The 25,520-nt window shown below is 38.8% G+C and overlaps 1 protein-coding gene across 1 annotated transcript in view; it reads left to right on the forward strand.

Moving 5' to 3' along the window:
• The window catches only part of vwa5b1 (von Willebrand factor A domain containing 5B1), an 88,964-nt gene that overhangs the window by 48,421 nt on the left and 15,023 nt on the right, over positions 1-25,520 (forward strand). The window contains exons 10-15 of the mRNA XM_057820224.1: positions 1,732-1,934; positions 8,165-8,279; positions 11,188-11,373; positions 14,720-14,906; positions 19,240-19,436; positions 21,185-21,377. Of these exons, the coding sequence (XP_057676207.1) occupies positions 1,732-1,934; positions 8,165-8,279; positions 11,188-11,373; positions 14,720-14,906; positions 19,240-19,436; positions 21,185-21,377 (1,081 nt within the window). The remainder of the gene's footprint in view (positions 1-1,731; positions 1,935-8,164; positions 8,280-11,187; positions 11,374-14,719; positions 14,907-19,239; positions 19,437-21,184; positions 21,378-25,520) is intronic.

Genomic DNA, 25,520 nt, shown 5'->3' on the forward strand with positions numbered 1-25,520 from the left:
CATGGCTAATTAATTACGGTAATTATTTGTAAAATTAAAATGGATACTCCTTCATTATTCGTGGACAGGTCAGTATGAAATTTGGTAGGTAAATACTTGGTATGTATACGCATCGATCCTCATAACCCTGTTTCTAATTTTTTGTCTCAGAGATGATTAATTACATTAATTATTGCAGACTTATTGTTTCCTGAATTTGCCACTAGAGGGAGCCAAGTAGTTGTAGCTCATTTTGAACTCTGTTAACTCCAGCAGTGTTTGTTTATCATTGAATCTTAATTTGTATTTACTTTTTGTAGGCATGGCATAGAAAATAGGTACCGTATTGGCCTGAATATAAGACGACCCTGATTATAAGACGACCCCCTCTTTTTCAAGACTCAAGTTTGAAAAAAAGACTTTTTGAACACCAAATTAATTTTTATACAGAAAATAATTACAATACATCTGAAACAAATGATTATAACAATATATTTGAGAGAAAAAGCATGTTATTTTGCCTCATTCAATATCTGAACATTTAAATATATAAACTAAAGTGCAATCACATTCATAAATGAGTGGCTTCTGGTTTTTGAAATGTAAATAAACCAATCTATTGTGATAAAACAACAAAATTGCAATAACTGCATTAACCATCAAAGTGAATTCTAACTGTAACTGTAGTCTTGAAACAAATCTGAATAAGGAAAAACATTGCAATAAAATAATGCAAACTGGTTAAACTTGAGAAGAGCTGAGATCTGTCATGACAGAACATCGCTTCAATGATATCTGGTGCCATCTAGCATCGTGAATGGGGAGAGTAGCTGAGATCTGTCATGACAGAATATCGCTTCAATGATATCTGGCGCCACCTAGCGTCATGAATGGGTATAATGTCTAGACCGCAAATATAAGACGACCCCCTCTTTTTCTGTCTTATTTTAATGCAAAAACACTGTCTTATATTCGGGCCAATACGGTACTTTAATAAAACCCGGGCTTAACATTCTGTCTTTAAATTAAAATTCTGTATGCATTTTTGTCAAACTTTGAAGTTTGTTAAGTCAACATTAATGTTTAGTTCGATGTAGTAATGAGACTCACTTCACAATAAGACTGGGAAACACCATTTTTGTCGAGTTAACTCTGACAGGTATTTTTAACTAATTTTTGAGTGCGATATCCAAGACTGATTGCAGTTTTTTCTCTATCACATCAAATTTTTAAAATCCTTTTCCCTTAAACATGTTCTACACCTGACCCAGACAACATGCGATGCTATATTACGATGTTTTTGGTTATCTGGAGTAATTATATAACAAGTCTGCAATTAATCAATCCTCACCTAATCAATCAGCCTCAGTACAAAAAAATAAAAAATCCATCTCGAAGATCGATGTTTATACGCCCCTAGAATAGGCCTACCAAATTTCATTTGGATCCGTCCACGAGTAATGGAGGAGTAGCCATTTTAGTTAGTGTCTTCATCAAGAAGAACAACAGACTAGGTGACCTTTAAAGCCCTCGCTCCGGGCGATCTACGAGTACACATTTTGAAAATACTGTACTTAACATATGAAGATAAGAAGAACGGCCCAATTCCACATTTTAAGAGATTTGATCCCAACCTTCTGACTGTGATGTAAAATGTTAACCTTGTAGTCACTTAGCTGCCTGTCAGTGTAGATTATCCTCCAGAGATAATATTTTATTGTGAAATGTTTTAATTTCTTCCACATGATGCAGGAAGCACTAGCCCTGGCTTGCGAGTACATTCGGAAGATTCGTGCGGACATGGGGGGTACAAACATCCTGGCACCCCTCAAATGGATTCTGAGGCAGCCAATGTTTCCTGGACACCCCCGTGTTCTCTTTCTGATCACTGACGGGGCGGTGAGCAACACGGGCAAAGTCATCGAACTGGTGCGTAGTCATGCGCGCTACATCAGGTAAGTCCATCACATGCACGTAGCATCTTATGTTTTTGCTTATTTTGTAATTTTTACACAGCACATGCTTACTGTGTATCACAAAAGTGAGTATACCCATCGCATTTCTGCAGATATTTAATTATATCTTTTAATGGGACAACACTGACAAAATGAAACTTTCAATGAAAAGTAGTCTGTGTGCATCTTATATAAGAGTTTATTTATTTTCCCCTCAAGATAACTCAAAATATAGCCATTAATATCAAAACCCCTGGCAACAAAAGTGAATACACCCCTTAGTAAATACGGACATCCCGAAATGTCCAAATTGAGTACTGCTTGTCGTTTTCCCACCAAAATGTCATGTGACTCATTACAGGAGTGCTGTCAGCATTGCTGCAGAGACTGAAGAGGTGGGGGGTCAGCCTGTTAGTGCTCAGACCATACGCCGCACTCTACATCAGATTGGTGTGCATGGCTGTCACCCCAGGAGGAAGCCTCTTCTGAAGACAGTACACAAGAAAGCCTGCCCGTCTCATCAGACCATAGGGTAGGGGTGGGCAAACTATTCCACAAAGAGCCGTTGTGGGTGCGGTTTTTTGCTGCAACCCATCAAGAGGACACCTTTTCACCAATCTGGTGTATTATAAGTGCCATCAGTTTGATTGCAGATTGCAGTCAGGTGCTTCTTGTTTCCATTGAAACATCATTGGTTAAAAGTCATGTTTTTTTGCTCCCGATCCCTATCGTTTTAGTTTGAGTATCTGCCGATCCCGATATTTCCCGATCCGATTTCTTTTTTTTTTGCTCCCGATTCAATTCCAATCATTCCCGATAATTTTTCCCGATCATATACATTTTGGCAATGCATTAAGAAAAAAATGAATAAAACTCGGCCGAATGTATACATTCAACATACAGTACATAAGTACTGTATTTGTTTATTATGACAAAAATCCTCAAGATGGCATTTACATTATTAACATTCTTTCTGTGAGAGGGATCCACGGATAGAAAGACTTGTGACTTTGTATATTGTGACTAAATATTGCCATCTAGTGTATTTGTTGAGCTTTCAGTAAATGATACTGTAGCCATGCCCAAATGCATGATGGGAAGTGGACCCATGACTGTGCGTAGTGCTACCAATTGATATATCTTCTGTGGGTTGGGAAATAACATAAGGTGTTAAGAAAAAGATCAATTGCTACTTTGCTTCCCCACATTGCTTCCCATGATATTTCTAATCGTAGGAAGAGGGATTGTAATGCTTTGGCCAATTAAAAAAGGCTCCAAAGGCTGCCAAAATTCACTCTACTCATTTTACACTGCCTTTTATCTCTCTATATAGTTAAAACGGCGCCATTACAGATTGAGCGCGACAATGCGTGAGTGGGTCGTGCAGTGCATGCATTAATTGCGTTAAATATTTTAACATGATACATTTTTTAAAAAATTAATTACCGCCATTAGCAGGATAAAATTGATAACCCTACCTTAAGCCTAAAGTAAAGACTCTGGATGAGTGTAACATATTATGTCTGTAACGTTAAATACAATTAGAAAACGATTTAATTAAAAAAATATATATATATTTAAAAAAGGCATGGCCGATATTTTTTTGCCAATTCCGATACTTTGAAAATGACGTGATCGGAACCGATGGATCGGGATGCCGATGGATCGGGACATCTCTAGTTAAAAGCTCTCTGCTGGATCAGTTGGAACAAAGACCAGGACCCACTGCAGCCCTCGAGGACTGGTTTGCCCACCCCTGTCATTGGACATGGTTCCAGTAATCCATGTGCTTTGTCGACATGTCTTCAGCAAACTGTTTGCGGGCTTTCTTGTGTACCATCTTCAGATGAGGCTTCCTCATGGGGTGACAGCCACGCACACCAATTTGATGTAGAGTGTGGCGTATGGTCTGAGAACTAATAGGCTGACCCCCCCACCTCTTCAATCTCTGCAGCAATGGTGACAGCACTCCTGTGACGAGTCACATGACATTTTGGAGGGAAAATGACAAGCAGTACTCAATTTGGACATTTAGGCATGTACGCATTTACTAAGGGGTGTACTCACTTTTGTTGCCAGGGGTTTAGATATTAATGGCTATATTTTGAGAGGAAAATATATCAACTCTATTATATAAACTGCACACAGACTTCTTTTCATTGTGTCAAAGTGTCATTTTGTCAGTGTTGTCCCATGAAAAGATATACTTAAATATCTGCAGAAATGCGAGGAGTGTACTCACTTTTGTGATACACTGTACATAGCTCACTAACCCTATAAAGCGGTGGCATTTGAGGGATTGTGTGGTTTAATTGTGATGTTTACTTATTGATGGAGCTTTAATCTCATCAAGTTGTAATCAATGAAAATGTCATTCAAACAATATTCCCACTAATAAGGCAACATTGATCTGCAGGACTATGGGAAAACATCTTGTTTTCTACTCTCCTCCAAGGTTTTAAAATCATTTCCTCGAGTCACTATGGAAATGGAGTACTGTAACTAACCGCCTTTTTCTTGTCGATGTTAATGAACAAAAGCCCCCAACTGGTGATACACACAGTGCTTGCCAGTTCAGAAAACAATCAATCGCTTTTCATTTTGTGACATCCCAGGAGTATTGCCCCACGTTTTTTGTTTATAGCTCAATACAATACCATACAGAACACAGTGTACAGTATATGCTGTACCATATGTTACCTGTCTTGTTCAGCTACCTACCGAGATAGCAAAATATAACTGGAGCAGACATGGGCCAGATCTACTACAAATTTCGGACCAATTTCATAAAACGGATCCGCCCCAGTGTCTTTTTGAACAATGGCCCAAACTCAGTGTGGTGTCTCTTGCCGGATCAGCAACCAGTTTTAGGCCAGAACTGGTCCAAATGGTGTTATACTTATACTTATATAGCGCTTTTCCACCTTTCAAGGCACTCAAAGCGATTTACAATACATCGCCATCTACCTACTGGTGACACAGCACCAGGAGCAATGTGAGGTTCAGTATCTTGCTCAAGGATACTTAGGCGAGTTCATCAGGGCAGAGAATTGAACCCACAACCTATGGGTTGGGGGACGACTACTCTACCACTGAGCCACACCATCCAAAGTAGCAGAAACTACATTATTGTATGGCCTGGATGTCGCACACATGTTACCCAATCTGGGCCAGATTTGTATCAAAACCGTTTTCAGTATTAAATTTGGGGTCCATTTTGTTCAATGTATCATACTGTATTGTGTTGATATTTCAAATAAAATTTTTCTATTACTGTATTGGTCCGAATATAAGACTGCCCTGATTAAAAGACGACCCCCTCTTTTTCAAGACTCAAGTTTGAAAAAGACTCTTTTTGAACACCAATTAATTTTTATACAGAAAATAATTACAGTACATCTGAAGCAAATGATTATAACTAGGGTTGTTCCGATCATGTTTTTTTGCTCCTGATCTGATCCCGATCGTTTTAGTTTGAGTATCTGCCGATCCCGATATTTCCCGATCAGATTACTTTTTTTTTTTTGCTCCCGATTCAATTCCTATCATTCCCGATAATTTTTCCCGATCATATTCATTTTGCCACTGCATTAAGAAAAAAATGAATAAAACTCGGACGAATATATACATTCAACATACAGTACAAAAGTACTGTATTTATTATGACAATAAATCCTCAAGATGGCATTTACATTATTAACATTCTTTCTGTGAGAGGTATCCACGGATAGAAAGACTTGTAATTCTTAAAGGATAAATGTGACTTTGTATATTGTGACTAAATATTGCCATATAGTGTATTTGTTGAGCTTTCAGCTTGCTGAGAGAGGTATTGTAAGGCTTTAGCCACATATAAATGGCTCCAAAGGCTGTCAAAATTCTCTCTACTCATTACACGCTGCCTTTTAGCGCTAGCTATAGGTAAAACGTCGTCTTTTAGATTAAACGCGACAATGCGTGAGTGGGTCATGCAGCGCATGCGTTAATTACTTAACGTGATTAATTAAAACAAAATAATTACCGCCGTTAATGCAATAAATTTGATAGCCCTACTTTAAGCCAAAACTACTCTGGTTGAGTGTAAGACATTTTGTCTGTAACGTTAAATACAATTAGAAAATGATTAAAAAAAAAAAAAAAAAAAAAGATATATTAAAAAAATGCATGTCCGATATTTTTTTGCCGAATCTGATACTTTGAAAATGACGTGATCGGGACATCTTTAATTATAACAATATATTTGAGAGAAAAAGCATGTGATTTTACCTCATTCAAATCTTAATATCTGAACATTTAAATATGTAAACTGAAGTGGAATCACATTCGTAAACGAATGGCTTCTGGTTTTTGAAATGTAAATAAACCAAGCTATTGTGATAAAACAACAAAATTGCAATAACGGCATTAATCGTCAAAGTGAAGTCTAACTAACTAGTCTTGAAACAAATCTGAATAAGGAAAAACATTGCAATAAAATAATGCAAACTGGTAAACTTGAGAGTACCTGAGATCTGTCATGACACAACATCGCTTTAATAATATCTGGCGCCATCTAACGTCGTGAATGGGTATAATATAATATAATATAAGAGGACCCCCACTTTTATATTCGGGCCAATACGGTAAAAGCAATAATAACACTTTTCATACCATTTATTAATGCTGACATATTAATGCAGTATAACAATACATTGTTTTTTTCACAAAATATTTGAATTGGGACAAGTTACTCCATATTAAAGAACATTTTTTAGACCGTAAACATATTGCATTTGTTAAGGTTCTGGGGTAACGGAAGACCCAAGCACAGAGACGGTAGGCAAACTGGCAGTGGTAATGATAGTTTACTGACGCTTACATGAAGTGGCGGATAGTGTATGAAGAATCCGGTGGGAAGTTTGATGATAGAACAGGTGAACGGGCAGGCAGGCGTTCTGGCAGGCAAGCAATACAGGATCTAGGGGAGATTAAAAAAACCAAAGTGAGCTCAGTATCAGGATTGCAAGAGTCTTTGTTATCTTTAAGTCACGTCGGTGAGTTAATGATCTAGCAATGATGTGAGGCCAAGGACCGGTTTAAGTAAGCTGCTGACGATAATCAGCGGCACCTGGTCCCAGGCTCACCCATCTGTGCAATCAAGGAGGTGACACAATTACACAAACACAAGGAGGAGGGTTCAGTTTGAATAATTGTATTCGAACTTTGAAACATTTACAGCAGCATAGAGTAAATGCCTTCTCCCTCCATATGTTGTTATGCAACAAATTTTTAATTACTTAACTTGCAGACATGGCAGATCACTTGAATACACCGGCCATTTTATAAACGCTTGGTTGAATTACTTGTTTAAAAGGCAAGCAGTGACATCAAAACGTCATTATGATATTGAATAAAGCATTTACCTGACAAATTTGCCATCCGCTGATGTGTCGTGACTCCTGCGTGCTCTTCTGTTTAGTTGCCTTCAGGTGACCGCTGACAATGAAGTCAAACGTCAACCGTTAAATTTCAGATTTTGAGCGCATCCGGTCTGCACCGTCCGCCCCGGAACAATGCGTAACCTATCATTTGGACTGTCATAGTGCATAGTGCTATGCGGATCTGGCGAGCTGAAGCCGGATTCGGCACGGTGTCGCCTGCTATCGGGGTAGCTATGAGCAACATTCCAAGCACAGACATATTACTAAGTAGACATAATATGCGGAGGGATATAACTACAAACCGATTTGGGTGTGACATGGCAGGTTGAGTGCGCAAGCAAGAACCCAGTATTAAAAACAATCACAGTGTTTGTGGCTTTGTTTGCTATGCGCATGACTCAAACTAGAAGACCTAGATTCTAGGTCTTTTGACCTTCTAGGTCCTAGAAGGTCAAAAGCAAAAATTTCAAATTCTTACTTTATGGACAGTACAATTTACTTTTAATACAAGAATTTCCATCCATTGGCATATATTGGCAGACCATTCATAGTCACTCTTTCACATTTTACAGTCTTCAATTAACCTAGTATTCAGTGTGGTTAGATATTACTTTTCTCAGGAGAAAAACACATTTTAATGAAAGAATGGGCTTTTTCATAAAAGATGAGCAGAAAAGCAAAGGCATCACCTGAATATCATATCACTGACTCAACTATTCATCAACAATTCTGTCCACAACCACATTGATATGCTATACGGGGATTGTTACAATCTGCAATGCCTTTCATTCTGCAATTCTTTTTGCACAGATGCTTTACGTTTGGCATCGGGCAGAATGCTTGTCGAAGAATGGTACATGAAGTAGCCGCAGTGTCCAGAGGAACAGCAGAGTTCCTGGCTGAAGGCGAGAGACTCCAACCAAAAGTAACTCTTTTTACAACGTAATGTTCAAGACAGCTCATTTGTGATCAAGACTGGATCTCTTACCACTTTGTTATGAAACATTTTTCTACGTTCATACTACAGGTCTTAATGCACGAATCCTATTTTTTCGTGTTTTTCCAACTCAAGTGAGGTATTAACTTGACGGTCTGAACAAGACAGTCTGACAAGTCGCATAGAAATGGAGCATTTCAAATCCGATCTGGGTCACTTTCGTATGTGGTTCAAATCCGATCTGGGCCACATTTTTCCAAACTGTCGCGGCGGTCTGTACTGTCCAGTCTCGGAATTCATGTCGCAATTACATCATCAAAAAGCGAGAGAGACGCTACGGTAGCGGTGTAGCTGTGCGTTATTAGCGCCTAGCTTGCCTTGAACACGGCTTTTTAGGAAGAGTCGGACTTGACAGCAGTCATAAAAAAAAATAAAAATGGGTTGAGGAGAAGCCTGAGAATGATCGGTTTTCTGTCTGCTCCATATTACCAATATTTCAACATTGCTTACACGACCGAGAGTCAGGGAAAACTGCCCGTATGTGTGTGTGACATGCACGGACAGTGCGTGCATGCTATCGATCCATATACTTTGCATATAAACCTAAACTGGGATTATTTATGTCTGTTAATTGTGTCCTCTTTTTAAAAAGCAAAATATGATATCCCTGGAATGACGGAAGGCAGCCAGCATGTGTGGTCATTTGTTTTGATGCTTCTGCTCAGCGCGAATTAGTGCGCATGCGTAATTCTTGAATGGTATCAATGGACAAAGGCAGTCTGAACGGGCACGCCAAAAAACAGATATGACAAAAAATTGGATTCGTGCATTAAGACCTGTAGTATGAACGTAGCCTTTGTCTCACGTAAACCTAGAGGCGTAGCAAGGGTCCCCGGGGGCACCAGGCAACAAGCAACATGGGGCCCTTCGAGCGTGTGCAAGTAAGGGGGGCAGTTGGACTTGGAGCAATAGAAAAAATAGTAGCAACACAAAAATACCACCATCGGATGCGGAGGTATATACCTTTGTGTGAAATCAGTAGTCAGATTGGCCCTACGACCCACCAAATTCAAATTATTCCGTAAAAACCACTGATTGGGGGACTACCTACCGAAATGAGTATTAAATTTGCTAATAAAATGGTTTAGGATGATTTTAGATGCATATATATGTTATATTCAGGGGTGAAAGTGGTTAGAATTTCTTTCCGGAACTCCTTGACCTGAAGGTCGCCACGGAGCCAGAAATTTTATGTTTTTATTTATTTTTTTCATTTTGGGGGAAAGGGAGGGTCAACACTACTGAAATGCAAAGAAAACTGTTTTGGTCAGTTATTTCTATAACGCATACAAAAACTGATCTTCATTCAAAATGTTATTTTTTTCAATGATTTGCAAAATAAAAGTTAACAAAAACAGCAATAACCCCAACCTTGGTCTCCTAATTTTTATTTCCCTCATTTCCTCACATACTTAATGCCAAATTTTAACTACTTAAGAACATAAGATGTATATTAAAATTGAAGTTAATGTAAACATTTTTGTTGTGTTTTTTAATAATAAGGATATAAGTAACATAAATTCAGAAAAGTAAGTACAAATGATATATGAGTGAAATGGAATATATTTTGAAGATCAAGCAAACATTGACTTTTTAAAATCATACGGAAATGAATAAGTAGCCTAACATAAATGAACAAATATAAGTCCAAAGTGCACATTGACAGCTAAGATGTTCTGAACCTCCCCATCAGAGCAAAAAAAGACTAAATATGATAAATAAGCCTCCTTAACTCTTGCCTTGCTCTTAAAGATTTGATCCATTTTCTGTTGCATTGCCCTTTTTTTGTTGCATCAATTCAACAAGCTTTTTTTTTTTTTTTTTGCTGTTTCAGAAAACATGCACATTTGAACCAATCAGAGCGAACTATCTCTAGTGATCACATTTCAGTATGTCAGCCAATTGAACGGATAAATGAGTCCAGGCGTTTTGCTTTGCTGCGTGCATTCGCACATTGACGTGACTCGTCATCATCAGACTCAGATAACTGCAGCAGCTGGGGAAACCTCCATGCTGTCCGTGGAATAAAATAAATAATAATTATTGGTGGAAACGGATTACGCTACACAAGCCCTTTATCATGCTTGTTGTCAACACTTGTGTATGTAAGTCGGATGTTGGTAGATTGTTTTTTTTTGGGAGATAAAATGCTAAAATGTTTTTTTACATAGCGCTTTGACAGTTGCCGTGATATTTTCGGAATCAAAGCACCGTATACTGGAACCGCGTTCCGGCCCTGAATCTTATACCGGAACTGCGTTCCGGCCCTGAATCATATACCGGAACTGTGTTCCTGACCGTTCTGGCCCACTTTCACCCCGATTATATTTTTCTTATATCCGACGAGGAATACGGTAGACCCATTAATAGACTTTTTTGGGATAGTCACCAGTTCTTTAAGTAGTCACACGAATAATGAGGTGGCCTGTGAAAATCAACGTAAAACATCTTGGCAAGGACTTTCCAGAAAGTACTTGGCGAGTCACTATTTAAACAATCATGTGGTATTAATAGCTGATTGGACTTTCTTAAACATGTATAATCTACGTGACATGATCAGTGTTGATTGGGATTGATAACAGAATTGTTAGATAATCTGCCAAATGATTCCATGGTACTGAAACACTCCCTACACTTGTCGCTGCAACAGTGCAGTAAAGCTGCGTGTGCTAAGTCTGTTGGCCCTCTGGGGGCCCCTGCTGGCTGGGGGCCCTAGGCAATTGCCTGGTTTCCCTAATGGGATGCGACGCCTCTGCGTACACCATAAGTAAAAGAAAGGCAGCTATTTTCTAAACCCAACAATTCCCTCCCCCTAACAATGTAATTATCTTCTCAGATGATAAAATCTCTGAAGAAGACCATGTGTCCGGTGCTCAGTGACATTTCCATTGATTGGCTCTTTCCTGAGACCAAGGAAGTCCTGCTTTCACCAGTGGGCAACACTTTTCTGTATCCTGGAGACAGTCTCATCGGATACGCAGTGGTTTGCGACGCCACCCGTTACCATGCTAATCCCAAATCTGTAAGTATGAAGTTTTGTGCCAGAGCACCGTTGAAGTGGTCAGGCTAAAAACGGTAAACATTAAAAGTAAATTTACAGTTATACGTGCTGTACGTTTGTGTTCAAAATTATTCAACCCCCACAGTAGATAAGTGTTTTTGCAAGTTTGGCATTTATTCTTCATCTTGCTCATAATCACATTAAATAATGATATGTCAAATAAACAAATACAACTGAAATAACAATATATATATTTTTAATATTCCAATTTATGGCCTTTCTGTGATTCATTGACAAAATTATTCAACCCCTGAGGTATGTATAACTTTTGTACTTAGTACAACATCCTTTGAAACAATAACATCCTTTAGACGTCAAGCAGAGCTTGACACAAGTTTCTTGCAGTGATTCACAGGTACCTTTGCCCATTCCTCACGGGAAATGGCCTCCAGTTCATGAACATTTGTGGGTTTAGTTGAAACTTTCTTTTATCCCAGGCTGGATAAAAGAAAAATTCCACTAATCTACAGTCCCTGACAAAAGTCTTGTCGCTTATCCATTTTGTAGAAACAATTGCTAATAACCTTACTTTTAATTTTTCAATTGGTTTCAGAAATGGCTCAAATGAAAGCTAAGGCCCACCCAAATGATGTTGAATGTACAAAAATATATTTGTTTCACTGAAAAAACATTTATCATTTAATGAAGATATAAAGGTCAAATTTTGGCAAGACAAAAGTTTTGTCGCCTACAGAAAGGAATGTGAAAATTGAAAAAAAAATGTACTTCAAATACAAAAAATATGTTACATAACATAAGTGAATTAAGTAGTGGTGCTGACAAAACATTTGTCATGGACTGTACAGGGAAGCGTCATATTTGACCTTGGATTTGACATGTTTCAAAATATTCATTTTTCATTTATTTATTTATTTTTACTGTGATTTTTTGTGAATCAGAGACACTCTAATTGTGACAACAATGGCCATTGTGTTGGTTGGTTGTCACTTTTAAATTAACTGAGATTTATTTTTAAAAATATGAAAATTATTGAATGAATTAACAAGAATATATATTATAACAATCCTAACAGGTTTACGGGGGGGGGGGGCATATTTACAACGTTGCTTCAACATAATCTGACGAAAAGATCCATTGAATACTTTAATATGTTGATGATGTGACAACCACCCCAACGACATTTAAATTACAACCCCAACTCTTTTTTTTTTTTTTCTTTCTAAAAGCTAAGCTAACAGCGAGCATTCAACTGGCAAGCTAGAGAATGTGAATCGTGGTCACCCTTTCATAACTAGAAGCCTATGTGTGAAATCCCACAAAAAAAATACCGTAGTGAGGTAACATTTTTTGATCGAGCCAAAAAAATGTACCGTATTGGCCCGAATATAAGACGGCCCTGATTATTAGACGACCCCCTCTTTTTCAAGACTCAAGTTTGAAAAAAGACCTAACCTTCATCAACATTCTTGGGTTTCGTCTTCCATGCTTCCTCTTTCATCCTGTTCATGTCTGGTGACTGGGCTGGCCAGTCCTGGAGGATCTTGATATTCTTTGCCTTGAGGAACTTTGAGGTACAGATTTAAGTGTGCGATGGAGCACCATCCTGCTGCAGAATTTGTCCCTTTTTATGGTTAGGAATGTAAGAGGCACCTAAGATTTGTTGATATTTAAGACTATTTATGTTGCCTTCCACCCTGCAGATCTTTCAGGGTGGAGACAATTGAAAAACCGTGTGGCATTTGTCAAGGCTCACAGCCTGTCAAAAGGATGGACGCTGGAAAAGTGGCAAAAGGTGGATTTTTCAGATTAATCTTCCACTGAATTACACCACAGTCGCCGCAAATATTGCAGGAGACCTACTGGAGCCTGCATGGATCCGAGATTCACTCAGAAAACAGTGAAATTCGGTGGTGGCAAAATCATGGTCTGGGGTTACATCCAGCATGAGGGTGTGCAAGAGATCTGCAGGGTGGAAGGCAACATATTAATATATTAATAATAATATTTAAAAAAAATGTAAAAATACAAGAGAATATTTGGTGACAAGAAGTGTTTTTTTTTGTTGAGGATTTTAAACTAGGGCTGTCAAACGATTAAAATTTTTAATCGAGTTAATTACAGCTTAAAAATTAATTAATCATAATTAATCGCAATTAATCGCAATTCAAACCATCTATAAAATGTGCCATATTTTTCTGTAAATTATATATATATTCTGTAAAATAAATTGTTGGAATGGAGCACAAGACATAAGATAAGACATAAGACACAAGATGGATATATATATATTCAACATACGGTACATAAGGACTGTAATGGGCATTTCACTCTACTGTCATTTAAATCTGTCTATGCTGTCCTCACTCCGAAGCGTCTACTTTTTCCAAAGCTAGACAGCTATTCAATGACGCCTTAATAATCAGACTTCTTCCTTTTTCATCTGATTAATAAAATGGCCTCAAACCATTGTCCTCTTTAGACCGTCGTAAAACTACAAAAAAAAAAGTACACAAGCATTGCATTAGCAACAACGTTGGCTTAGCACGCTATACAGGTTCACTAAACATAAACAAAAAGCATCTCATACAAAAAATATAACATTTCGCTTACTAACATAATATGTACATTCTTTACAACAACCATACTTACGGACAAATCTTGTCCAAGGAACATATAAGCACAACATTACAACATAGGCGTCAGCCCAAGACGTTGTGCAGCCATAGTGAACTGGCAAGAAAACAATAAACCATCTCGCAAAGCGACCACAAGAGTTCGCTGTTAGACAGCACAAAAAGCTTTGCTGTAAAACTTACCAAAAGGCAGAATACTGTCTGAGCAGGACATGTGCATTAATTGCGTCAAATATTTTAACGTGATTAATTTAAAAAATTAATTACCGCGCGTTAACGCGATAATTTTGACAGCCCTATTTTAAACTTTTTTTTAGGTCAGCAAAGTCTTTTAAAAAATAGTTACCTTTGCAATGATAATCGATTACCTGTCAAAAAGTCCTGATCCTGGCGAGTTACTTGGTAAACATAATGACCATCTGCAGAAGACAATAATTATGATTTGGCCAGTCATAAAGATTAGTTAGAGACTCAGGCACTCACCGTTTGTGATGTTGGTATAGTTTGTATAAAATGTTTATAAAATTAAAGCCCCAGAAACTGATTGAATGAACGTTTGAAGATTTAACAGAGCGCGTTTGATTTCTATGGGTACATTTAAAATGACCATGATGTCCTAGTCTATGGAATGTGTTAAAGTTTAGAACTCTTATTATCCTCCATCACCTGTCAAAAATAACGAAGGCTTGACTCGCATTCGTCATGATCAACAGGAGAAAAGACGACGATACAGCATGATGCATTCCATCGGTTCTGGCAGCTCCGTTTTTTATCACTCCCAAGAGGAGGACCTGTTGAAGACCTCTGCTAATGATCAGCCGCCATTCAACGAGTTTCTTCATGACTCCAACCAGGATTCTGTGATGGATTGCTGCTCTGTTGCCATGGAACATGACGATGGTGAGAATCCCAAGAGGCTCACTTCCTGTCTATACGTGTGGTGAATGTTAATTGAGGATTTGGTTTGATATTTATGATTACAGAGTCCATGGGTTTAGCCCATTGTAGAGCAAGTGACTATTTTGTTCATAAAAAAAAAAACAAAAAAAACAAACAAACATAATTTTAATATCATTAACTTATTCACTGCCCATGACAATCATAGACATCAAATTAATTCAGACTAGGAAGGCCTACATTAAGTGATCATGATTCTCTGCCGTTTATGGTGCTCATACGTGTCAACCCGAGGCCCTTGGCAATCTTACAAATAGTGATGTATGCCCTTACAAATTGGTGACTAATCTTACAATGTCGTATATTGCGTGCAATATGAAACAAAAATAAAAACTCAATTTTTAAAATAATATAAATTTATTGGTAAAATTGTAACATATAACCTGGTGCAATCAAAGAACAATTAATATCTTCAGCTACATCATGATTACTAAAATTTAACAGTGACTTTTGTTATAATTGTATGTAGCACTTTTGGCAATCTCTATCATGTCTTTTGATGGCTGCAGTTTATGGCACTTCAACTCGCATTTCAGTTTGACTTGAAGGTAGTTCGTTACTGTGTACATTATAAATTAAAAGTGTCAATTGATAAAATTAACTTACCGATGCAATCTTTGAGTCAGGGAACATTTCTTTTGCTAATTCTGAGAAGTGATCAGCAATAGTTGCGGGCAAATTGTGTTTGGCAACAAATTGGCAGAATAAAATCTCCGCTTTCCTCACTTTTCATTCTGCAGACTTAATCTTTATGACCAGTGTTGCTAATCTTACTTTTAAAAAGTAATTAATTACAGTTACAAATTACTTCTCAAAAACATAGTAACATTTGCTATCTTTGGAAGTCATTTAATGTTGTGAATCAACCGTTAGAGTTGTTAAAATTGCTCCCTTATTTTCATTAGTTCCCTTCTGTCTACTTTCGACATGTGAAAGTTTTAAAACTGTTTCATCATTTAAAGATAGATTCAAGTCAAGATTTTGCCGATTTAGGAGTATTTTAGATAAAAAGTTACTTTGGTTAGCTAGGAAGGTTCACTACAACAGAGACTCTCTGAGAAGTCTACTGCTTTAAAATGGCGGCTGTTTACCAACGCCGCCGAGTCTGTCATTTCGTATGTAGTTCTATATGCATGTGATATCTAGGCGTAGATTGTAGGAAATATTGGAGCCACCTAGCCTAGCATCGCGTTTGCTACAGCATCACAACAAACACTCTTCTCTCTCTGTGTCTTTTCTCGCGTCATTCAACCGACGTAGTAACGCATATAGTAACACACATTGTCTCGTTGCCGAAATGGAGACAAAATCTGAACGGAGAAAAAAAACGTAATGCACGAAAAACGTACGATTTTTGAACGTACTGCGTACACATTTAAAAATCAGTGCTCACTTGTACAAATTACGCCGAAACTGTACAACTTGACAGGTATGGGTGCTAGACGTCCAAATCCAATTTGACTGGGAGGTAGTGAATGGACATAATCCTTGTGCAACCTCCACCTCCCCCTAAATGGTGTCAGCATTTTACTTCATGTGCTTTAATGATGGGACTTTTTTTTTTCTTTCAAGTCTATCATTGCTCCTCCTTGAAAAGGCAAGTGAAAGTTTTTTTTTTTTTTTTAACATCATTCAAATTTAGGCCTCATAAGAAAAAAAAGTTGGGTAACGTTACATTTGGAGGGATTAATTAACCACCAATTTTTCCAAAATAATTTAAAACGTAAGAAGGGTGGGACGGTGGAAGATTGGTTAGCATGTCCGCCTTATAGTTCTAAGGGTTAACCAATTCAGGGTGCACCTGGCCTACTGCCCAAAGTTAGCTGGAATGTGGTGGGATAGTTATATTTTACTAAAATACACAATTAGTTATCAGTGGTTTAATATTATTAATGTAATAAAATTACAATAAAATGAAATGTAAAATAAATCAATTGAAATAATTGAACCAAAGCACTTATTTCAACACAAAATCCGTTCTTCCATTCCACAAGAAGGCTTCAACATTCTATAGTTTATCTTTGCATTTCAACTCAATAAATGACAATATATGCCACAATTGGTACTGCCCAGGGGTTTTGCGCCAATCAATCCGCCTAGAGTGCGTATGTTTTGCCTGAGAATGGTGATCCTCCGTGCGGTTGTGTCCCAAAATAGTGTGCCTCAAGAGTGGCCATAAGAGCGGCGCGAAGCGCCTGGAGGTCCGGAGCTATACAGTGGTACCCTGACATAAAATCGCATCAACATATGATCCTTTCGAAATCCAACGCAAAATCTGACACATCGTTTGTCTCGTCATATGACGACATATGCGGAATAGGACGATTTATGACAACATCGCAATTTTTCCGCAAGACAGGCGCATGGCGGATTTTCTTGCGAGAGAAATCAAAATAGGTCCCAAGAAGGTTTACTGCAGGTGGTGAATAAAGGGAAAAGGTAACGTTTAGCATTAAAAATAAGATGGAAATGATCGAAAAACATGAGAGTGGTGTGCGCGTCAGTGAACTGACTCGACAATACTGCCAGAATATGTCTATGATCTCCACGGTCCTCCTCCTATGTTCTCGCCAGTCTTTATTTTTATTTATTCTTATATTTATTTATTTTCCACAATATTTTTATTGAGCATACACATTTTATAACAACGTGACAACATAAAACAAAAATAAAAAAACAGTCCACAAGTCAAATAATTTCATATATTAGGATAAGTTAAGGTGACAATTATTATCATTGTAACATCGACAAAGAAATGGCCAGCTTCGTTAGGTTTTTAATCATTTATTTCAGAACATGTGCAACGCAACACATAGCCGACGCCAATAACCGTATGAAAAGAGAAAGTAAAAACACTACTGCACCTCTCTCACTCTGTCGTCAGTCACATGGTGCAATCAGCAACAGCATGCAAAACTCAACCGCCACATTATAACTTGATTCCTTACATTATACCGTATTGGCCCGAATATAAGACGGTGTTTTTTGCATTGAAATAAGACTGAAAAAGAGCGGGTCGTCCTATATTTGCGGTCTAGACGTTAGACCCATTCACGGCGCTAGATGGCGCCAGAGATCATTGAAGCAATGTTCTGCCATGACGAATCTCAACTACTCTCAGGTTTAACCAGTTTGCATTATTTTATTGCAATGTTTTTCCTGATTCAGATTTGTTTCAAGACTACAGTTCCAGTTAGACTTCACTTTGATGGTTAATGCAGTTATTGCAATTTTGTTGTTTTATCACAATAGATTGGTTTATTTACATTTCAAAAACCTGAAGCCATTCATTTACGAATGTGATTGCACTTTAGTTTACATATTTAAATGTTCACATATTAAGATTTGAATGAGGCAAAATAACATGCTTTTTCCCTCAAATATATTGTTATAATAATTTGTTTCGGATGTACTGTAATTACTTTCTGTGAAAAAAATTAATTTGGTGTTCAAAAAGTCTTTTTTCAAACTAGAGTCTTGAAAAAGAGGGGGTCGTTTTATAATCAGGGCCGTCTTATATTCGGGCCAATATGGTAATTATTATTACTTTTATTTATATTATTATTCCGATTTTTTTATTTATTTATAATTTATTTATGTTGCTGTGTGTAATTGTGAGTTTAATTGTTCCAGCAGTATTTATTCAGGATTTAGCGTAGGTTTTTGGGCAGTGGAACGAATTAATCAAATTATAATGTATTCTTATGTGAAAATCCCACTTGACATACAACCATTTCGACTTTCAAACCAGGTCCTTGATATAATTAAATTCATCTGTAAAGGTAACACTGTATTTCCATCCAGATGTCTTCAAAAATTACCATAATGGGTCGTGCCAAGCAACCGGCCGGGTTCACGGTCGTCAAACCACCTCAGCGTGTTCCATTTTGGCCTTTAAAACCCTAAACTAAGTTTAACCTGGCATTTAGGGTTTCACTCTGACTCCCTGGGCCAGCTTGGCCGAAAATAGTGTGTTAATGCCAGTGACGAGAGCGGTGCAAACTACAAGGGGTGCGAATGGCTATAATCGTGCGTTAAAATAATTAACAGCGTCAAAGACAATTTGCGTTATCGCCGTTATTCGCTCATTTAATTGACAGCTTTAATTCTAATAAATGCCCTATAATAGGGTTAAAATTAATGACTACTTGTCACCTCTTCAACAGAAAAAAATCTCAAACGAAAATGTCATTTTAAAAGAGCAAGAACATGATTGCAAATGTACTACATATCTTCACTTGTACCTTTTTTCTTTGCCTTTCTGCTTTAATGTCAGGGTTAAATGGTCAGACGTCGGCAAGAAGGCGAGCGTATAGCACCAACCAGATAACTGAGCACGTCTCGGTTAAAAAGTACACCTCCAGTGATCCCAGTTCCGTGATGCCAAAGAATCCTCTTAGACGTGCCAAAGTTGAAGATCTGATTGGCCAAGCGAGCCCTGAGCACGAGACTCAATGGAAGAGGGACTACCAGGTTTGACACTCTTAAAAAATCTATTGACTGTAGAGAAAATAAGACTGCAACTTACTCAGAGTTTTTAGAAAACCTTTAATTGAATGACATGTACAGTAGGGCAACTAAGTATTTAGTCAACCACCAATTGTGCAAGTTCTCCTACTTGAAAAGATTAAAGAGGCCTGTAATTGTCAACATGGGTAAACCTAAACCATGAGAGACAGAATGTGGGGAAAAAAACAGAAAATCACATTGTTTGATTTTTAAAGAATTTATTTCCAATTTAGTGTGGAAAATAAGTATTTGGTCACCTACAAACAAGCAGGATTTCTGGCTGTCAAAAGGTCTAACTTCTTCTAAGGAGGTCTAACGAGGCTCCACTCGTTACCTGTATTAATGGCACCTGTTTTAAATCATTATTGGTATAAAACACACCTGTCCACAATCTCAGTTAGTCACACTCCAAACTCCACGATGGCCAAGACCAAAGAGCCGTCGAAGGACACCAGAGACAAAATTGTAGACCTACACCAGGCTGGGAAGAATGAATCTGCAATAGGTAAAACGCTTGGTGTCAAGAAATCAACTGTGGGAGCAATTATTAGAAAATGGAAGACATACAAGACCACTGATAATCTCCCTTGATCTGGGACTCCATGCAAGATCTCACCCCGTGGCGTCAAAATGATAACAAGAACGGTGAGCAAAAATCCCAGAACCACACAGGGGGACCTAGTGAATGACCTATAGAGAGCTGGGACCACAGTAACAAAGGCTACCATCAGTAACACAATGCGCCGCCAGGGACTCAATTCCTGCACTGCCAGACGTGTCCCCCTGCTGAAGCCAGTACACGTCCAGGCCCGTCTGCGGTTCGCTATAGAGCATTTGGATGATCTAGAAGAGGACTGGGAGAATGTGTTATGGTCAGATGAAACCAAAATAGAACTTTTTGGTAGAAACATAGGTTCTCGTGTTTGGAGGAGAAAGAATACTGAATTGCATCCGAAGGACACCATACCCACTGTGAAGCATGGGGGTGGAAACATGCTTTGGGGCTGTTTTTCTACAAAGGGACCAGGATGACTGATCTGTGTAAAGGAAAGAATGAATGGGGCCATGTATCGAGAGATTTTGGGTGAAAATCTCCTTCCATCAGCAAGGGCATTGAAGATGAGACGTGGCTGGGTCTTTCAGCATGACAATGATCCCAAACACACACACTGGAGTGGCCTAGCCAGTCTCCAGATCTCAACCCCACAGAAAATCTGGAGGGAGTTGAAAGCCCGTGTTGCCCAACGACAGCCCCAAAACATCATTGCTCTAAAGGAGATCTGCATGGAGGATTGGGCCAAAATACCAGCAACAGTGTGTGAAAAGCTTGTGAAGAGGTACAGAAAACGTTTGGCTCCGTTATTGCCAACAAACGTTTGGCTCCGTTATTGCCAACAAAGGGTACATAACAAAGTATTGAGATGAACTTATGGTATTGACCAAATACTTATTTTCCACCATGATTTGCAAATAAATTCTTTAAAAATCAAACAATGTGATTTTCTGTTTTTTTCCCCCACATTCTGTCTCTCATGGTTGATGTTTACTCATGTTGACAATTACACGCCTCTCTAATATTTTCAAGCGGGAGAACTTGCACAATTAGTGGTTGACTAAATACTTATTTGCCCCACTGTACATTGCAGTGAAGCCTAGAAACTTTGGATTTTGGTCATTCATTAGAACAAAACTACTTTTGTATTATTTTTTAGCCTCAGTTGGTCAGTTTGTGTGCAGCGTCTTTAAGAGAGCAGCCATCAGGTGCTCCCTGTTTGCTCCAGCATCACCCGCAAGGGGAGGTAGAAACGGAAATGCCGACGTCAGCCCCAGTATGTAACACTGCTGGAGAGGATGGTTCGAGATCATCTACAGAGAGTCCATCTTTAGGAAGTGTGGGAGATACAGGTGAGACACTTGGGCAAAATCCACAGACCTAATGATACGCATTCATCAATATCTAACTGGAACACACCTCATTTCCTTTCATTTGGTGTCTGTCAGTTTTGGTGAAATGATCAAAATGGAAAAATAGTTCACAAAGTTCATAACAATATGGCTAAATCAAAAGTGCAAATACCGTATTTGTTCCAGTTTTAAACCCTTCAAGGCCTGCTACATGAAGCAAGTCAGAGAATCTCAAAATTATAAAATTAAGGTCTTAATGGAACCTTAAAAAAAAAAAAAAAAAAAAAAAAGTTTAAAAAAAAGAATCAAATAAAATATGTATAATAAATGCTTTTATATTGATGCTGATATTGATGTTACTTTTAAAGTAACTTTGATAATGAAGTAATCAGTAAAGTAACTACAATACTTTTTTGAAGTGTAATCAGTAATCAGTAATTAAATTACTTTTTACAGTAATCTGAGACAACACTGGTCATTTATGACAGGCATGGAGTTCAATGAGCCATGTCGAGGGTTAAAAGTCAAACAACAATTGAGGAATAAATGGCTCCAATTATTTGGGGGAAATTTCTATGCATTTATGAAGAATCATGTTGTTTACTATGTTGTTCACCCACATCCTCTACTGTTTTTAGTTGATATTGTAAAATGAGCTGCTCATATACCTCTTATAAAAGGTAAAATTTCCCTTATCACACCTCACACTACACAGGTCCTTCTAAAAAAATTAGCATATTGTGATAAATATCATTGTTTTCTGTAATGCACTGATAAACATTAGACTTTCATATATTTTAGATTCATTACACACAAGTGAAGTAGTTCAAGCCTTTTATTGTTTTAATATTGATGATTTTGGCAAAAAAGTCATGAAAAAACAAAAATCCCTATCTAAAAAAATTAGCATATTTCATCCGACCAATACAAAAAGTGTTTTTTTAATAAAAAAAAGTCAACCTTCAATTAATTATATCAGCTTTGCACTCAATGCTTGGTCGGGAATCCTTTTACAGAAATGACTGCCTCCATGCGGCGTGGCATGGAGGCAACTGCGGCACTGCTGAGGTGTTATGGAGGCCCAGGATGCTTCGTTAGCAGCCTTGGGCTCATCCACAGTGTTGGGTCTGGTGTCTCTCAACTTCCTCTCCACAATATCCCACAGATTCTCTATGGGGTTCAGGTCAGGAGAGTTGGCAGGCCAATTGAGCACAGTAATGCCATGGTCCGTAAACCATTTATCAGTGGTTTTGCCATTGTAAGCAGGTGCCAGGTCGTGCTCAAAAATGAAATCTTCATCTCCATAAAGCTTTTCAGCAGATGGAAACATGAAGTGCTCCAAAATCTCCTGATAGCTAGCTGCATTGACCCTGCCCTTGATAAAACACAGTAGACCAAAACCAGCAGCTGACATGGCACCCCAGACCATTACTGACTGTGGGTACTTGACACTGGACGTCAGGCATTTTGGCATTTCCTTCTCCCCAGTCTTCCTCCAAACTATAATAATAATAATAATAATGCATTTTATTTGTAACGCACTTTACATTTGAAAAACAAATCTCAAAGTGCACATTGGCAAAAAAAGAAAATAATAAATAAAATGCTAAAGACTAAGAATAAAACAGTAAAAGCAAAACAGACACAAGCACAGATAAAATCAGATACCAATCAGATAAAAGTAATACAGTCAAATAAAATTAGCTAGAATAAGCTTTTTTAAAAAGGTGAGTTTTTAGTCCTTTTTTAAATGCATCCACCGTCTGCGGGGCTCTGAGATGGTCTGGGAGGGCGTTCCACAGACGGGGAGCAGCGGCTGTAAAGGCCCTGTCGCCCATAGTCTTGAGCCGAGTCCTGGGCGGGAGTAGACGGTGCTGTTGGCCTGACCGGGTTCTGTCTGAAGTATGTGATGTGAGGAGTTCGATGAGGTAGGTGGGGGCTACACCGTGTAGACAGTGATGGGTGTGAAGGAGGATTTTGAATTCAATACGGAGGTGAACAGGGAGCCAGTGTAGGGTGCGGAGGATGGGGGTGATGTGCTCATGTTTACGCACCCTCATCAGGACCCTGGCAGTGCTGTTTTGGACATACTGAAGTCTCTGTAGGCTCTTGCCAGGGATCCCGATGAGGAGTGCATTGCAATAGTCCAACCTGGAGGAGATAAAGGCATGTACGAGTCTCTCTGCAGCAGGACGGGAGAGAGATGGCCGGAGTTTGGCAATATTGCGGAGGTGAAAGAAGGAGGTTTTGCAAATGTAATTGATGTGATTGTTAAAGCTAAGATGGGGGTCAAACCTGACTCCCAAATTAGTCACAGAAGGGGAGAGGGAAGATTTGTGGCCGAAAAAGGAGACTGAGGAAATGGGGGCGGAACGGAGCTGGTGAGGGGTACCAATGTGAATGGCTTCTGTTTTGGAACTGTTCAGCTGCAGGAAGTTTTCACTCATCCAAGCCTTTATCTCCTCCAGGCAGGAGTCAAGTTGAGAAACAGAGGAGGAGGGGGTGGAGGACGGAGTGACCTTGAAATATAGTTGTGTGTCGTCAGCATAGCAATGGAATTGTATTCCATGCCTGCTGACGACACGACCGAGGGGTAGTATGTAAATGGTGAAGAGGGTTGGACCGAGCACAGAGCCCTGGGGGACTCCGCAGACAACAGTGTTAGGGCGGGATTTAGCATCCCCCAGGGCTACAAACTCGGTCCTTCCCGTGAGGTATGATTTAAACCACTGTAGGGCAGTGCCAGAGATACCTATATCGTGTTGGAGGCGGTGAAGGAGGATGTGATGATCAACAGTATCAAATGCAGCAGAGAGGTCGAGAAGGATAAGGAAGGAAGTAGAACCGGAGTCAGAGGTCATCAGAAGGTCATTGGTGACTCTGATGAGCGCTGTCTCGGTGCTGTGGGATGGACGAAAACCAGATTGGAATTTTTCATATAAACGGTTTGATTTCAGGTGGTTATGGAGTTGGATGGATACAGTTTTTTCAAGAATTCTGGAAATGAAGGGGAGATTGGAGATGGGTCTATAATTCGACAGAGGATCGGGATCAAGAGTGGGTTTTTTGAGGAGGGGCTTGATGATACCTGTTTTGAGGGTGGCCGTAACATGCCCGGTTTGAAGGGAAAGATTGATAATTTTTGTTATTAAGTGGCTAATGGAGTGGCAAAACTATGGCACCTTGATTTCCGAATGACATACAAAATTTGCTTTCATCTGAAAAAAGTACTTTGGACCACTGAGTAACAGTCCAGTGCTGCTTCTCTGTAGCCTAGGACAGGCGCTTCTGCTGCTGTTTCAGGTTCAAAAGTGGGTTGACCTGGGGAATGCGGCACCTGTAGCCCATTTCCAGCTCTGGATGTTTCTACTCCAGACTCAGTTCAGTGTTTCTGCAGGTCCCCCAAGGTCTGGAATCGGCCCTTCTCCACAATCTTTCTCAGGATGCGGTCACCTCTTCTGGTTGTGCAGCGTTTCCTGCCACACTTTTTCCTTCCCACAGAGGTGCCTTGATACAGCACTCTGGGAACAGCCTATTCGCTCAGAAATTTCTTTCTGTGTCTTAGCCTCTTTCTTGAGTGTGTCAATGATGGCCTTCTGGACAGCAGTCAGGTCGGCAGTCTTGCCCATGATTGCGGGTTTTGAGTAATGAACCAGGCTGGGAGTTTTTAAAAGCCTCCGGAATCTTTCGCAGGGGTTTTGAGTAGGGCGGTAAAAATTATCGCGTTAACGGGCAGTAATTAATTTTTAATCAGGTTAAAAAATTTGACGCAATTAACTCACATGCCCGCTCAAACAGATTAAAATGACAGCAGTGTCATGTCTTCTTGTTACTTGTGTTTTGTCGCCCTCTGCTGGCGCTTGGGTTTCAGCATAACGAGCATTGTGTAATTATTGACATCAACAATGGCGAGCTACTAGTTTATTTTTTGATTGAAAATTTTATTAAAACGAAAACATTAAAAGAGGGGTTTTAATACAAAATTTCTATAACTTGTACTAACATTTATCTTTTAAGAGCTACAAGTCTTTCTAGCCATGGATCGCTTTAACAGAATGTTAATATTAATGCCCTCTTGCTGATTTATTATAATAAACAAATATCGTACTTATGTACAGTATGTTGAATGTACTGTATATACAG

The sequence above is a fragment of the Corythoichthys intestinalis genome, chromosome 2, assembly GCF_030265065.1.
Source record: "Corythoichthys intestinalis isolate RoL2023-P3 chromosome 2, ASM3026506v1, whole genome shotgun sequence".
Classification (NCBI taxonomy): domain Eukaryota; kingdom Metazoa; phylum Chordata; class Actinopteri; order Syngnathiformes; family Syngnathidae; genus Corythoichthys; species Corythoichthys intestinalis.